The sequence below is a fragment of the Psittacula echo genome (assembly GCF_963264785.1).
Source record: "Psittacula echo genome assembly, chromosome: 2".
NCBI classification, from domain to species: domain Eukaryota; kingdom Metazoa; phylum Chordata; class Aves; order Psittaciformes; family Psittacidae; genus Psittacula; species Psittacula echo.
This window is the reverse complement of record NC_137737.1, coordinates 17934002-17949306: the sequence shown is the minus strand read 5'-3', so window position 1 is coordinate 17949306 and position 15305 is coordinate 17934002. Positions and strand designations below refer to the sequence as shown.

Here is a 15305-nt window from a genome sequence, read left to right as displayed (position 1 = left end):
CAAATCTTTAAAGTTTATCTTTAGCTGGTCAAAGTTCATGTTCTCTCTGCAATACTAACGGGAAATGATTCCCGTTACCTCAAGTATTTTGCTGTATTCTTTGTAACATAAGTTACTTAAAATGGGGTGAACTATCTAAAGCAGAGTAACTCAGAGGTGCCTACACTGCCAGAGAAATTGCAATCAGTTCTCAGAACGTGAGCAACAAGCTGTGAGTAAAGACTACTCAGGTCCTTTGTGGGGTCTGGTAAGGTGGGCTACACAGTATGGTATGGTATAAGAAGAATACAGAAGGCAGAAGACACAACCAACTAACTACACTACATCCCATGCAGTCCAACTAAAGAACACATATGGGAAGATTATTGACAGTATTTCATACACTCAAATCTCAGATAAATATTACTGGCCAGCAATTTGCTAGTAGAAACCACAAACGGAGCAAAGTTTGTTGTGTAAGTGTTTCCAGGGTGGGAGACCCAGCCTGTCCCAGTTTTCAACTTACCTCCCCAAACATATATAAGAGAAGTTGCACTAATGAACATCTGGAAGACAGTATATAACCCTCCCACTGCTGAAAAGTGTCACTGGCCATATCTGACAGAAGAAGCAACAAATGCTGTGAGCATTTCCTCAGACTGAACGCAGCTTGTAGCAGTATTTCAAATATGCCTGTGATCTTAGAAGGAGCTCTGCAGGGGTATTCATTAGTCCTGGTTTGGATATGGTTGACATTACGTGAAAGTAAGTGCTCTCCTGAGATTTCAGTGAAAGCCATGATGCCAGGGAAGCTGATCTCACAAGGCTTCCATCATCTCAGATGACAGAAGTCTCAGAAGATCAGTTAATTTTTGTCATTCTGAGCCAAAATCTCATCAGTAATGTTCAGGAAATTTCAGGGGCATTAAATTCAAACACAAACTGTCTCCTTCATTTGGATTTGAATCCTAAATTTGAGCCTGCACCCACTGTAAGCTTGAGGAGTTCAGAGTCTCCCCAGTCTTCCACTAGTCCTGAAAAACCACTATTTTTCAACCATTATATTGACATTACCAATATTAATAATTAATATTAGCTTAAAAAAAATACATATACATAAATTGTACTCAGACAGAAGTTGTGTTTTCTGGAAGCGGCAGCCAGAAATTCTTCTGTGCTTGTTTCAGCTCTTCCACTGACAAATTGTGTGGCCTCTAGTGAGTCACTTCACTTTTCTCTCTCAGTTCACAGTCTAAAATTATTTATCTCACAGGAGCACTATCATAATTAATAAACTGCTTCATTAGCTACTGTATAGTTTTTAGAAAATGCTTTTTAAGTCTGTCCATAAAGAAAAGATTTATTGCCATGAGAATTTTGTTTCCAGCTCTTATGTCCTTAGTAGTTAAAATACGGAGCTGGTAAAGTGTGTAACACCATCCCCTCCGCCCCAAAGTCCATCTCTTGTCATGAGCTGCACTCATACATTCCAAGCAAATGCCAGGTTTAATATGCAACGGCCTGAAGTATGAAACAACTTCCATCATTCATGGCTCTTGCAAAAATCTTGGAAAGTGAAAGCTGTACATATTCCAAGCAAAAGACTGAAATATATCTATGCAAAGCAGAACTTCCCTGTAACGCAACCTTGGTTTTATTTTTATCATTTCCTTTTTCCCTGGCTTCACTATCATAAGGACTTGCTTTTACTTGCACCAGCTCCCACTGACACACAACTTTACACAAACAAAACCTTTTCTGGAAGGGATGGCTCTGCACCAAACACTCACCCTCATGTATACAGATGCATCTGACTTAAGTTTCAAAACCTTACAACACACAAAAGCCAGCAGTTCATGTGTTGGGCTAGATGATATCTTCAGCAAGCAAATATTAGGATTGTATTTCTATTACTGCTATGGTTACAAAATCAGGGTGGACACTGGAGGGAAGAGGAGAAAGAGAAACAAATCTACAAAGACCATAAATCCTCCAAGGAAAGAGAGGGTGGTGGAGAAACAGAGGGAAAGAGAAAGGATGAGGGCTGGTGGGTGGGGGATAAAGCGAGGTCATTTTAACACCCAACGGAATCGAGGCAAACAAATAATAAAAATCCAAGTTCTTCTAGGGAAATAGCATTGATAAGATCACCGCAGGATAAAGTGACACAAAGAAAGAAAAATGCGAGGAATTGTTACAACTTGTGTCTGCAACAAGCAACACAATTTGTATGCGCTTGGAAGAAGCAAGCTCATATATTCAGCACGTATTCACAGCAGCTATGAGTAACTGAGCCGCCGTCCTTCTCTATTGCACTTACTGAGCCACCGACAGCTTAAGAAGAATTAGTTCCTACCCAGTCTAGTTCATAATCCAGAATTTAGGCATGACGGGTACAAGGTCCTGTTTCAGTACACAAAACAAAATATGATTAGCTTCACCCATCATGGTAATACCTTAATCCACAGCAAGGCACACTGTCTGCAGAAAAAGCTACTGCCTGGGGAGGATTTTAAAGCATAGATCAGGAGCACACTGAAAGGTTGGCTTTGAGGACTTTAGAACATAAGCGCAAATGTAACAGGAGATACAATTTCAGAGCAGTGAGTTTTGTCAGCAGTTGCAGAAGCACTGTATTTTTTTAACTATTTCACAGTCCCCTCCCTGAAAACATTTCTCAGTTACCAACGCAGGAAATCTTGTCACACTTTGGTTTTTTTAATATATTGGAAAACTTTGCTTTGGACATCTTTTTCTTATGCTGCTTTCATTGCTTTATTGAGAAAGGCAAGATGAGCAATTGCTGTTGAAAGTTCTGCAGAAATCCAACATTTTTCCTTCTGCTTAGTAGTCCAGAATCATGCAAAGAAAAACCTTCTGGCCTTCAGGCAATGCATGTTGTTCTGCTAAAGTGACTCATTTCCCAGCCAGCTTGATAGGAAGACATGGACTTCAAACCTTTTATTATATTAAACAAAATATCTTCAATCATGAAGTGTTAAACAGCCAAATCTAGAGCTCCAGTGGCTCTGACCCTGACTTGACTGCCGATGCCAGTCTCCTGCCCGAAATCAGTATGGAAACCTCGCAGACCTGGGACCAAAGAGGGATGCCCTTCCCAAGTCCACCAGCTGTCCCAGGATAACACTGCTCTTGGGACAGTGCTCTTTTATCTGCACCCAAGGGCTACTGCAACAGCTGAGCCAGGTACCAAACAGGGATGGGGGGCAAGAGCTTACTCCAGCCATTTCTCGCTTTGCAGCAGTCACACCATCACAGCTCACAGGCATGGAAACACATGTTATTTGTAAAACAAGAAGGAACAGAAGACTCCATCCAAACACAGACCCCAACCTGCATCTGAGTAAAGCCATCCACCTTTGCAGCCAAGGCTTTCCCACTTGGCTGACGTGCTGTGTTTCTGGACAAAGCAAGCAGTGCGTGTCTGACAGACATATGAAATGCACTCAGGTTCCTCAAGCCAGTCCTGCCTTTCCTCTGTGATGAAGAGCTGGGCAATGCCTGGACTGGGATTTTCACAGGCACCAGTAGGTTCTGCACCCTTAACTCGTTCAGTCAAATAAAAATTAGTGCTGATGACAACTGGCTAACTGCAATTTCTACCACATCTCTCCTCCTCCCCCAGAGCTGTCCAGCATTATTAGGTAAATTACAAGGTTCAGTTAATATGGATATTTTACCATTATAAATAGCAACATAGTAATTACTGGTCTGTTTTCTTTTCTGGTTATGTTTTCACTGTTACATCTGATAGACACTTTCAGATAAATTTGCTTATTATTACTGTTCAACCTAGTAATGCATACTAGGCAAAACCAATATCCCACAACCCTACATAGTTCTGATATGGAAATAATTTATTTCTCTTTTAAAGAGCCGTACAGATTCTGTCAGGAAGACAGGCACAGCCAAGCCACACATATTACATTTTAGTTAAATTTCATAAAATTACATATCCAGCAAGGGGTGGATGGAGAGCGTAGAAGAAAAAAATAACAGGTCAAATTGAAAACTGTATTTTTAAGCTCAGTTATTTTCATCACCTGCCTGCCTTTTATACCTCCTTTCAGAGCTCGTAAATCTCTAAAGGTAAAGATCAATGCCCTGCAAAATTGAGATAAAGAGGCATCAGCTCCACTGAAAATGTGCTGTGACATAGCCTTCCAGTGGTTCGGTGCACACTATTTATCTTTCATTCTGGTAATCCACATGGTATTGCACTTCCAAGTTATAAAACCTTGAATGCTCTAAAACTTCAAAACCAAACTGTAAGTAAGCAGTCTATTAAGGCAAAGGCACCACCACCAATTCCAAGTTCATAATATTCTCAGCCTACTGAACCACATGTTAATATGCTACAAGTGCTATTCTGCATATTTTTACCATGTACACTTAGAGCTATATGTTTCCTCCACTTTCTAATGCAATATATTTTAATACAAAATCAATGTGTGTTTTTGGTGGGCAGCATAAAGGTTTTATCCACTCAGCTCTGAATCTAAGAAGAAAGCAGTATTGATTTAGATGTTCACTCATTCATTTACTAGGACAGTTTTAAAGCATTAAGTGATAACCTGACTGGGAGGCACACTGGGAGGGAAACTGAGACTGTTGTGATAAATTAAATCAGTTCTGAGATGTCATCTACAATACTTTAATATTTGAAGGAACAGCCTCCTGAAAAAATTAAACCAGGAAACCAGCACCCTGGCTTTCTATAAATGCCAGGTAATACGAACTGATTAAAGTACACATAGGCAAATAAATTGCTTATTATGGAAACATAACATGAATGAATCACATATCCTGTTTGTGTCTGTAGATGTGCTTATATATCAGACAATGTATGTATTTATCAGAGTGGCTTTCATTTCCTGCTACAAAGTGATTATGAACCAGTCAAGGGTGTGAAACCTTTTGCCATCTGCCTACTTTCTCTAAAAACCCTGGCATCAGACAGTATCCATACTCGTATCAATTATTCGTATTTATTTTATAGAAAATGAAGTTACACATGTCACCAAACCGCATTATGACTGCTGTGTGCCAAATCATGTTTGCATTGCTCAGGTACATACTTCCATGAGGCCACAAGGATTTGGTCTCACATCTGGGTATCACATCTAGAGGAGACTGTTCTGCATTCTTTCATGTAGGCACAAAGGAAACGCTGATCCATCTGTCATGGATTTGGGCAGCTGATGAAACACGCCCAAAGTCCCCCAAACTTCTCTAGTTACTGCAGTCATTAGCTGAAAGAAGCTTAGATGACTTTGTCTAGTGCCTAACAGTATATTCTTCAGAAAGTAGGGACAGCCAAACAGAACCTAAGCAGTGCTGGATGCACCAGCAGTAATAGCATTAGCAGAATCTAGGGAAATCTGAAATTCCTTTCTAATGCAGGATGCAATCCGGTAAGTTACTAGGCACCCTTGTTTTCAACCTCATAGAAAAACATTGCCAGAGTATGCATGAAGCAAAGTGATATAGTTAATACTGAGAACAAACATGCCTGTAATAGAGATGATTCAGATTTAAAATTCATGAATTTATGTGTAAGAAATAACTTTGCTCTGAATATTTCCTACATTTTTTCCACTTCGTGTTCATGCTGAGTATTGTTAATATATTTGTATTCCTCAAAGAGGTAGCTAAACAGAGAGGCTTTTTACATTACATGCATGCTTAAACAAAAACGAAGTACAAAACTAGCATATAGAATGCTAAAAACCACTCTGCATTTGAAAAGGAGGAAAGGTCCTGGAGCTCTGAATAATGCCTCTTACTCTTAAAGAGTTAATGTATGTACAGTTCTTCCACCTCTGGAAGAGCGGCAGAAAGCCGCTGAGAAGCAAAGGTGCTGCTTGTTCACCATACTGTGTTCTGGAACTGATTGCAATTTCTCTTTGAAAGGACTGTGCCTTTGTACGTTAGGTTTAGGGACAAACCCTGCTTATCCAGATTAAAAAGTAATTTGTATTAATGTACAGTTTCAGCTATTAAAGCACAGAATTCTCACCATATGCATCAATAATTTAATCTTGTTCTTAAGTAGCCTCACACTTCCAGTAAAAAAAAAGGCAGGGAGTGCGGGGGGAGAGCAAACTACAGAACCTTTAGTCCCCAAAACAGATGCCAGTTTTAGATTTATTCAGCCAAGGAGTATTTAGCTTGGCTCAGCTATGCTTACGTTGAAAAAACACTTGCCTATTCCAAAAAGTTTTTAACAAGCTCTGCTGCAGATGCTGTTGCCATTTGGCATGTCACCGTCACTGTGTGGTACAGCAGAGAGAGAACTCTTGACCACAGGTTTTCCTTGGCAGGGGGAGACAGTGTTTTTGGCTATTGCTCTTCTTCTGGCCAGCTGGCTGCATGTTTACGGAGTGTGGTTTTAGACGGGGTGTTAACAGAGGTTGGGTTAACAGCCTAACCCATACCAACAGTGAGGCAAAGGCATGACCTATCCAACCTAAGAAAACAGACAGAATAAGTTTGTTGCTCTCAACCCAGAGTTTCCTGCACGCACTATACCTATAGACAATAAGATGTTTTTCTTTGCCTCAGGATAGATGACAACAACTTTAAAAGCTGTACCAGTCATGCAAAGTAGAAATATATAAAAACATGTGGTTGCTTAATCTTTGTCGGCTTGATTTCATTCTCTCACTCATGACAATTTTACCCTGGCAAAATGCCACTGAAAGAAGTTCAGTGAAGTTACTCCTGTTTTCCACTATGATGAGATATCTTGAGAGGATAAAAAGCCTACAGAGTTAAACTGCAAACTTCTGTCCTCGTGTTTCCACTAGCTAGGAAATGGCAGTTCTGAAATGAAAAAGCCTAAGTGTTTTGACATTGATGAACTCAGTTCCAGGGATATTAGTGCCGAATACCTCCATCAGAGTGCATCTAAAACTGGGGAAAATTTACAAATGCCCACTTGTAGCTTAGTTTACTTACATTAATACTATACCAGTACATATGCCTGAGAAGACTCGACCTAGTAAGACATAAAATAACTTTAAAAAACACTATGACATTTGACTCATATAAATAAATTACTTTTGTCCAAATTCTGACTCTTTCTTTTTGATGATGACACTTTTGCTGCACTTGAGCAAAAGAAAATATCCGCGTTTTATACACATTGTTGGTCTGCTTTTCTAGCACTGCCATTACTCTGACACACCATGCACCTACCTGGAAAAAACAAGTAGTGTGTGTATTCTCTCCACATCAGACACTTTTTACTTCACTCTTCATTAACTGACAATTTTCTTTAAGCCAAGTTATGGAGCACAGACATCATCAGAGAACCAGCCAGACCATTTACTTAAATTCCACTAATCTGCACCAAAATCCTATTTAACACAGTACAGATCAGATAGCCCAACCTGCACTTCAGTTCCCTCTCACTGAGAGTACAAGGACTAGGAACATCTTGAAGGTTCATAGACATAGTTCAATTTACTGCAGCATATTAAAAAAAGAGTATAACGTATGACTAAGAATGAAGTAAGCAGTGTCTGGCTACATCCCCCACTGTCTGGGTAACCAGTACTCAAGAGCAATACAAGAAAAGCACTTCATTATTATTATTATTATTATTATTATTATTATTATTATTATTATTATCTCTTTTTACCATTTTGGCTTCTGAATGCATTGGGGGGACTTGAGGTGAAGCACACGGATTATTGAGGTTCGGCCCCTGCATCCCCATGATGTTGGAGTTCATTGACATTTGTCTCTCCATCTTTTAACAGAAAAAGAAAGAAAGAAAAAAAGAAGGTTTGAAAACATCTGGAGACATTTGCAAGAATTTATGCTTAGTTTCTATTTAAATGGACTCAGCTTTATTTCTTCATGTCATGACTCGAAAAATAACAATCTGTGTCGTGAATTGCATGTGTGTATGCACGCAGGAGTGTGTTTCATCAGAATCAACCCTGAAAACTCACAGCCAATTATAAAGAAAAAGGTTCTTTACTAAACAAATGTAGCAGCCACCCAGGTTTGCGCTTTTTTGTAATGATTTTCTCCCTTTCAGTATAACAACAGTCAGAGTTAAGTGGTTTTAAAAGCATCACTTGTATAAAGTTGTAGCTTCCCCTGTCAGTGCAACTCAACTTAGCTTGTTAAAAACATAAATAAAAATCTACAATCTCGGGTATAAGAAAAATGAGTTGGCTTTTTTTTTAACTCACTCGAACTGCCCAGCTGAGAAGAGGTTTCCATATGTCTTGTAAGGGAAGCTTTCATGTACTGCTGAGATAGCAAAAACCAAAGCAGAGCTTCTCTTGACTATTCAGAGCCCTTTCTGCAAGCCCTTTCTGCAATTTCACTAGGCTGGGAGGAAGGGATGCAATTTTCAAACAAAAGCTAATGGTAGTAACGCCTGAACAAAATAATTTCCTGGTGTATCTTCCCTGAAAAGAGGCAAGCCCTGTTACACTGCTAGTCATTGGTAGGGGTGATAAGCAGGGTTATGGTGCTGTTTTCAATCAGAGCTGAGCATCCTGCCTTGCTTTGGACCAGTCCTCTGCATCTTTGGCTCACAGAAGAAAGAAGCTTTTGAATCTTCCAGAGCCCTTCCAAGCAGGGAAACTACTTTTTGTGCCATTTGGTGAGGTCTTGGCTTCCGCCCTCCATGATTCCAGCAAGAAGAGGTGATGGGTGCTGGGCCTGGGAGAGAGGACAATATCCCACTGCCTGCTGATGGGAAGAAGCTGCCTCTGCTGGGCCCCTCACCCTCTCCATGGGACAGGAGCAGCTCCCACTGCCATCTCTGCAGCCCTTTCAGGAGAGCTTTAGGGCAGGAGCTGCAGCTGAGGCAGCCAGTGCGGATAAGAGTCTGTCTTGCTTCTGTGTTCATGTCTCAGGGGCTCTCAGCTGGAGCACACCTGCTTGTCTGCACTCAGACCTGCCCAAAGGTCTCTCCAGCAGCAATCCAAAGCCCCTGAGCTTACGCTGAAGCAGGATGTTTGCTCCATTTCAGGTTCCTTAGGAATCATGCCAGAAAAAAACTCCCACAGTGATATGTCTTGTATTTGTTCTGTTGAACTTCCTGGTCCATATTCCAGGAAAGCCTTATTGACAAGTTACTAATTACTCGACTTATTAATGACTGCTCAAATAGCAGCCAAACCTGAATCTATGCAGCCCTCTGGAGTGTCTCCCTCGCTCCAGCAAAGCCAGAACAAGCAGTGTTTTCCTCTCTCCCATGGTCAATCACACTCAGGATTGTCTTTCAGACTGATCATCATGGAATGAAACAGAAACTTCTCCTGTCCCAGTCTCCTCTTCCCTGTGCCATCCTTACTCATCTCCACCCCCAACCTGCCCAAATTTATTACATTGAAAGGGTTGTTAAACTCATTTAAGAATCTGAAGCTACAATTGCAAAGCACCCCTTTGTCTCCCAGAAGATGGGAAATATTCCCATCTCTGTAGAGATGAGTGGAAGGTGAGCAGTGATCATGACCCAATTCTAATTAAGTGCAATTACCAGGCCAGAAAAGTAAGTCACATTTCTTTCTTGCTAGCTGGTTATCTTCACAAACAAGAGGATTACTTAGAGTTCATTGGCATAATTCCTGTACATGGCTTTTCCAGTTTTGTCTGACTTGAGAAAAATCTTTTTGTTCCAGCACAGACATACTGATCTCACCTACATGACCAAGTGTGAGAACCAGAAATTGTAGTCTCATGTAAACTTTTTCTAATCACTCTCACACTAATTAACATGCCATTAACTACACCAGAAATACTCTTGTGTAAGATGAAGCAGTGAAATAGGTCCAGCTTCCTTAACTCATCACACTTTGATTTCTTTAGAAAATCCTGCAGACTTTCACCTCTGCATAGGCTGAATTGTGAAAAGAAAACCAACTCCCCCTGCTTTCTCCCCCAAAAAATCCAAACCAAAATACTTACAGGCATGAGTACAGCAGAAGATCCAGGCATGGTAGGGTTGGGCAGGGTGCCAGGCATAGAGGCAGGCATAGGCTGTCTTTGTCGGTTGTGTAGGTGCAGTAGTGAAGACAGAGAACCTGGGACAGGCCTAGAAGAAAAGGAAAGAAAGCTGTCATAGGCTGCGGAGATCAAACAAGCCCTACCGTGCCAGCCATTGCTAGGCACAGGCAACTCTAGACAAGCAGGCACAGATAATCCAATTCAGTATTTGTCTTCTCCTGCATAAATCAGTAGAACAGAAAGTTTTCAAGAAACAGATGAATCACCTTCCCTCTACTATTTATTGGTTAAAGTACCAGTGTAGCTCATCCAACTGAACATGAATGTAAAGGTAACAGCCAGTTTCAGTCTACACACCTCTGCATCTTACAGTGGCTCGCAAAAGATTTCTACAGACAAAGCAGGAAAATTTCCTGGCATTCTACACCAGTGCATTGCTGTAAATTCAGTCCTCAGGAACAAAAGTATCTGGACAATGGACTGCAAACTATGACAGAGAATTAAACACTCTTAAACTAATTTTGAAGTTTTATCACCTGTAAATAAACTACTTTAAAATTAGTATTTCATCTTGCTCTTGATATTCTCTCCTGTGTAGCTCTAACCAGCCTTTGTTCCAAAGTAAGTTACCAGTTACCAGGGCATAGAAAATGGGAAAAAAAGAAAGAAAATTAGCAAAATTACATTCAGATTAAGAAGCTTGTAAAGGCAAAAAGTGCAGACTATAAAAAGGCAGAACGAGTTATTTTGGCAAAAGGAGTTCAAAAGATTTAGAAGGATTTTTCTAAGTACAGCATAGGGAAAAGAGTGCATGTAAGAAAGCAGGCCCACTCACAAAGAAGAATCATCGTAAAATTAATAGATTAAACAAAGCTGGGACTGCTTTTTGAAAATAGCCTTTAAGAATGTGGTCTTGGGAGTAGTTAATCAGTTTTGAAGAAGGTATGAGTTGCTTGAAATTTGTGATAAATGTAACTTTCTACCTTTTCAAACAGCACAAAAATAAGAAAGCTTTCACATATAGTACCTCGACAAACATTGCTAGTATAAGTCAGTACATTAAATTCTCACAGAGCAGGTTGCTCTGCAGTATAGTACATGGTTTATACTGTTTATTAGGCAGGAGAGGTATGAGAAGGATGAGAGAGAAGAAGGTATAGTCCAGGAGCCTGAAGAGCTTCTGCAGCTGGGAGTCTCAAGATGTTTAGAGCCTCTAAACATCAGGGCTGATTATCACCCTTGGCAGAAGCATCCTTTGCTTCAGTGATGAATCCATAGCTAGCCATAAAGCTTCAAAATCAGGCTGGGCTGGTCAGCGAAGCAGAGTCATAACCTCAGAGCTGTGAGGGGAAAGACAGTTACTTCTCCCACTTCGTCTGAACCATATCACACCCAATCATAGAATCATAGAATCATAGAATCATAGAATAGTTAGGGTTGGAAAGGACCTTAAGATCATCTAGTTCCAAACCCCTGCCATGGGCAGGGACACCTCACACAAAACCATGTCACCCAAGCCTCTGTCCAACCTGGCCTTGAACACAGCCAGGGATGGAGCATTCACAGCTTCCCTGGGCAACCCATTCCAGTGCCTCACCACCCTCTCAGTAAAGAATTTCTTCCTTATATCCAATCTAAACTTCCCCTGTTTAAGTTTTAACCCGTTACCCCTTGTCCTGTCACTACAGTCACTAATGAAGAGTCCCTCCCCAGCATCCTCATAGGCCCCCTTCAGATACTGGAATGCTGCTATGAGGTCTCCACGCAGCCTTCTCTTCTCCAGGATGAACAGCCCCAACTTTCTCAGCCTGTCTTCATACGAGAGGTGCTCCAGTCCCCTGATCATCCTCGTGGCCCTCCTCTGGACTTGTTCCAACAGTTCCATGTCTTTTTTATGTTGAGGACACCAGAACTGCACACGATACTCCAAGTGAGGTCTCACAAGAGCAGAGTAGAGGGGCAGGATCACCTCCTTCGACCTGCTGGTCACACTCCTTTTGATGCAGCCCAGGATACAGTTGGCTTTCTGGGCTGTGAGAGCACCCTGAAGCCGGCTCATGTTAAGTTTCTCATTAACCAACACCCCCAAGTCCTTCTCTGCAGGGCTGCTCTGAATCTCTTCTCCGCCCAACCTGTAGCTGTGCCTGTGATTGCTCCGACCGAGGTATAGGACCTTGCACTTGGCATGGTTAAACTTCATAAGGTTGGCATCTGCCCACCTCACAAGTGTGTCAAGGTCCCTCTGGATGGCTTTACTGATAGGGCTTTATTTCTTGCCCCTCCAATTTTAAGTGTTTCTGGCAATCACAAGTACATACACCCCTCCTCTTAACTTTAGCTGTCACTTTCATTTATCTAACAACAAGCAAAAAGGCCAAAGGCCTTGAACGATGGGATTCACAGAGATCCCTTAGGGAGAACATCACATCCAGGCTCCGAAAGCAGAGGTGCCTGTCTTATGGCAGCACCAGCTTCTTCTGACCTACAAATTTCATCCTCTTCTGCCCAGGGCTCAAACCATCTAATTATCTCTTCCCTAAAACTCCCCAATATTTTCCATCCTTGGACTGTCAGTTTTCCAACCCTCCTTTCTTCAAGCCCGTTCTCCCCTGAAAAATATTTCTGTCCCAACAAAAGCCACCTCGAAGCCCTTGCTCTGCTTACTCCCTTGTGCCCAGACACCTCTGCTCCTCCCACCCAGCTGCCCTCAGCTGCCCTCTCTTTACCATCTGCACATTACTGAACCCATCCTTTTGTCTTGGCTCTGCATGGAGAGAAGCACCCTGTGTCTTGAAGGATGCTTTAAAAATCCTCCCAGACACATACAGTGCTTATTCAGAAGAGGAAACAAAACCCCAAACCAACAACAAATGTATCTCAGATACAGACAAGAAGCTCTTCCTATGCCTCCCTGGTTAACTGCTGATGGAGGAATATGATGTGCTTTACATTTTCATACCTCCCCAAGGAAACTCAAGAAATTACTCCCAAATACAGGGTGTAACCCTGTGAGCGGGTACAAGAAGCACTGTGAGGGAGCATGAATCAGCTTCTCGGAAAGGGGACTCTACAGTCAGCTCAGCACAAGGCTAACCCTGGAGAGCTGTGGAATAGATGTAGTGCAGGACAAATGGGCTCAGAAAACCTGCTTACAGTACAGAGCCCCTTACCCATCCTACTCTCCACATAAAACACAGCTGCTCCATGTACCAGCACTCATTCACACAAGACAATTGACAAATCATTAGGACAAGGTCAAAATAGCACAAAAAGCCAATTTAGTGATCCTTTGAAAAGAAAAATGTGAGAAGATACCAGGCTGAATGTGAGGAGAATGATCTCAGTTTGGTTTCCAGAGGCTGTGGTGACCCCCACAAGCAGAGTTCACCTCCCACCAGCCCATCTTCACCACAACTACAGCCTGGTAGAGCAGCAGACAACAAGCTCAAACAGGTCTTCTCTATCTTGTACTTTAAAGTCCACACAACAGCTGCCAAATGAAGGGTTGAGACCAGCACAGTGGGGTGGCTGCGGAGCAGAACAGAGTGTGCTGTATTCCCTGCCAGGGATGCACTCTGCGTTTCCTCCCAGGAGAACAGGCAGTGAGGAGTGGACAGGAATGGAGAAAGTGCTGGTGCACTCTCCTGCCTGTCCTGGGACCAGAGTGAGGTGTGCATCCACCTGCACAGTGGAGCTCTGGAGCCCTCTGGGTCTACCAGCTTAGCCACAGCCTATAGGAACTGTGCTGGCTAACAGAGGCAATGCATTCATTAAAAATATCACTTGAGTTTTCAGTGGGAGCAAAGTAAAACAAGTGCTGCGACACACCCCCACCCCCTAAATTCATTCTGAGACTGTCCCACGTACAGACCCGTTGTACAAGGCACCAGTTTCATAATAAGCTTAGGTGTTAGGCTGTTTGACAGAAACTGATTTTGGCCTGACCTATGCAATTTGTGCAAGTGATTCTCAAGGGACTGCACAGTTTGAGTTTTGCTTATATGTTCCAGAGCCAAAAAAAATTCCAAAATTGATTTAATGAGTTTGGGAATATGGGACTTGGGCAAAAGGGAATTATTGGTATTTATTAAAATGGTAAAGAAGCTTCTTTGCTGTCCCCAGTTTCACCTTTAACACTGTGCTTCACTTTAGGGATCTGCATGTGCTTTACACTTAGCTAGAGGGAAAAAATCCTCAGTACTTCAGGTATTTTTTCTTGCTACACTCCTGCTAACCTGTTCCCAAGTGTGTTTTTGCAGGGAGATGGAGAGCAGTCAGAGAGACCTTGTGCTTCCAGGTTGACCCTCTTTGTTGAAAAGTCTGCACCACTTCTGCCACCAACAAAAGTGCTACATAATGCACACCAGATTCCACTCCCCATGTGGAAACTGATATTGGCCAGTACTCATGGATACTTCTATTGCTTCCACATTGAATACAGGTCAGCAATTAGCATGTGCTTGTGCACACTCACTTGCACAGAGCTCAGGGAATGTGTATAGCACAGAACCAAACAGGCTGAGATACTCAATTTGTCTAAGACGTTTCTTCTTCTTCCAAGCACAACACAATCTCTTTTGTTGTTGCTTTCTATCCTGCAGCAAAGAAAGTCAGTGAGAATTTGTAATTGTTATTTTTAATGTTGGACAGGTCGACTCTGCTCCTCTCTTTGTAAATGCTGAGGAGGTGCTGCCTGCAGCCTGTCAGTCAATATTGCTGACTGAGGGATTTTCATTTCTTGGCACCTGTGTTGCTAAATAATTAGGATTGTTGGGCAAACAGCCCACAAATAAAGGACAGATAAGACAGAGAACTGGCAAGTGCTCAACCTCACTGAAAATCTGACCATCCATGGTTTTCCCCAAATATTAGAATTTTCATTGTGTTCCAGCAGGACCTTGCTGTTGCATATGATGGGGTCTCAGTCAGCATTTGTACACTATCTCTTTGGTCCTATGTGGCCTGGATGAATAGCATTATGGTAGCTTAGTAAAATACCACATTAGACAAGCTGCTGTAACTGACCATGTTGGCTCCCCTCCCTCCCTCTGCACCGTCATGCTAACACCATGAGTCATCCTTACTAACATTTAAACAGATGGGCGGTATCCCACTAAGCCATGGTGACTCGATCATGTTCCATCATATGACTCTACCCAATGATTAAAGATAACTCCACTAATGTAATCAAATATCTACGATGCATACCTCGCTATGTGCCTTCTTGATTAATACCAAATATCCTGCCTGCTATGATGCAACACCTATCTGACCTAGTTTTCTAGATTGTCTGATGACTAAACAGTGCATTCGCCTATTTAAAGACCAGC

At 42.0% G+C, this 15305-nt stretch overlaps 1 protein-coding gene across 2 annotated transcripts in view; it reads right to left on the bottom strand.

Moving 5' to 3' along the window:
• Window positions 1-15305, bottom strand: part of CREB5 (cAMP responsive element binding protein 5) — a gene marked incomplete at both ends in the record, with an annotated part of 209954 nt that overhangs the window by 58617 nt on the left and 136032 nt on the right. For both annotated transcript variants that reach the window (XM_080610938.1, XM_080610937.1), the window contains 2 exons: window positions 7646-7756; window positions 9937-10063. In XM_080610938.1, coding sequence (XP_080467064.1) covers window positions 7646-7756; window positions 9937-10063 — 238 coding nt within the window. The remainder of the gene's footprint in view (window positions 1-7645; window positions 7757-9936; window positions 10064-15305) is intronic.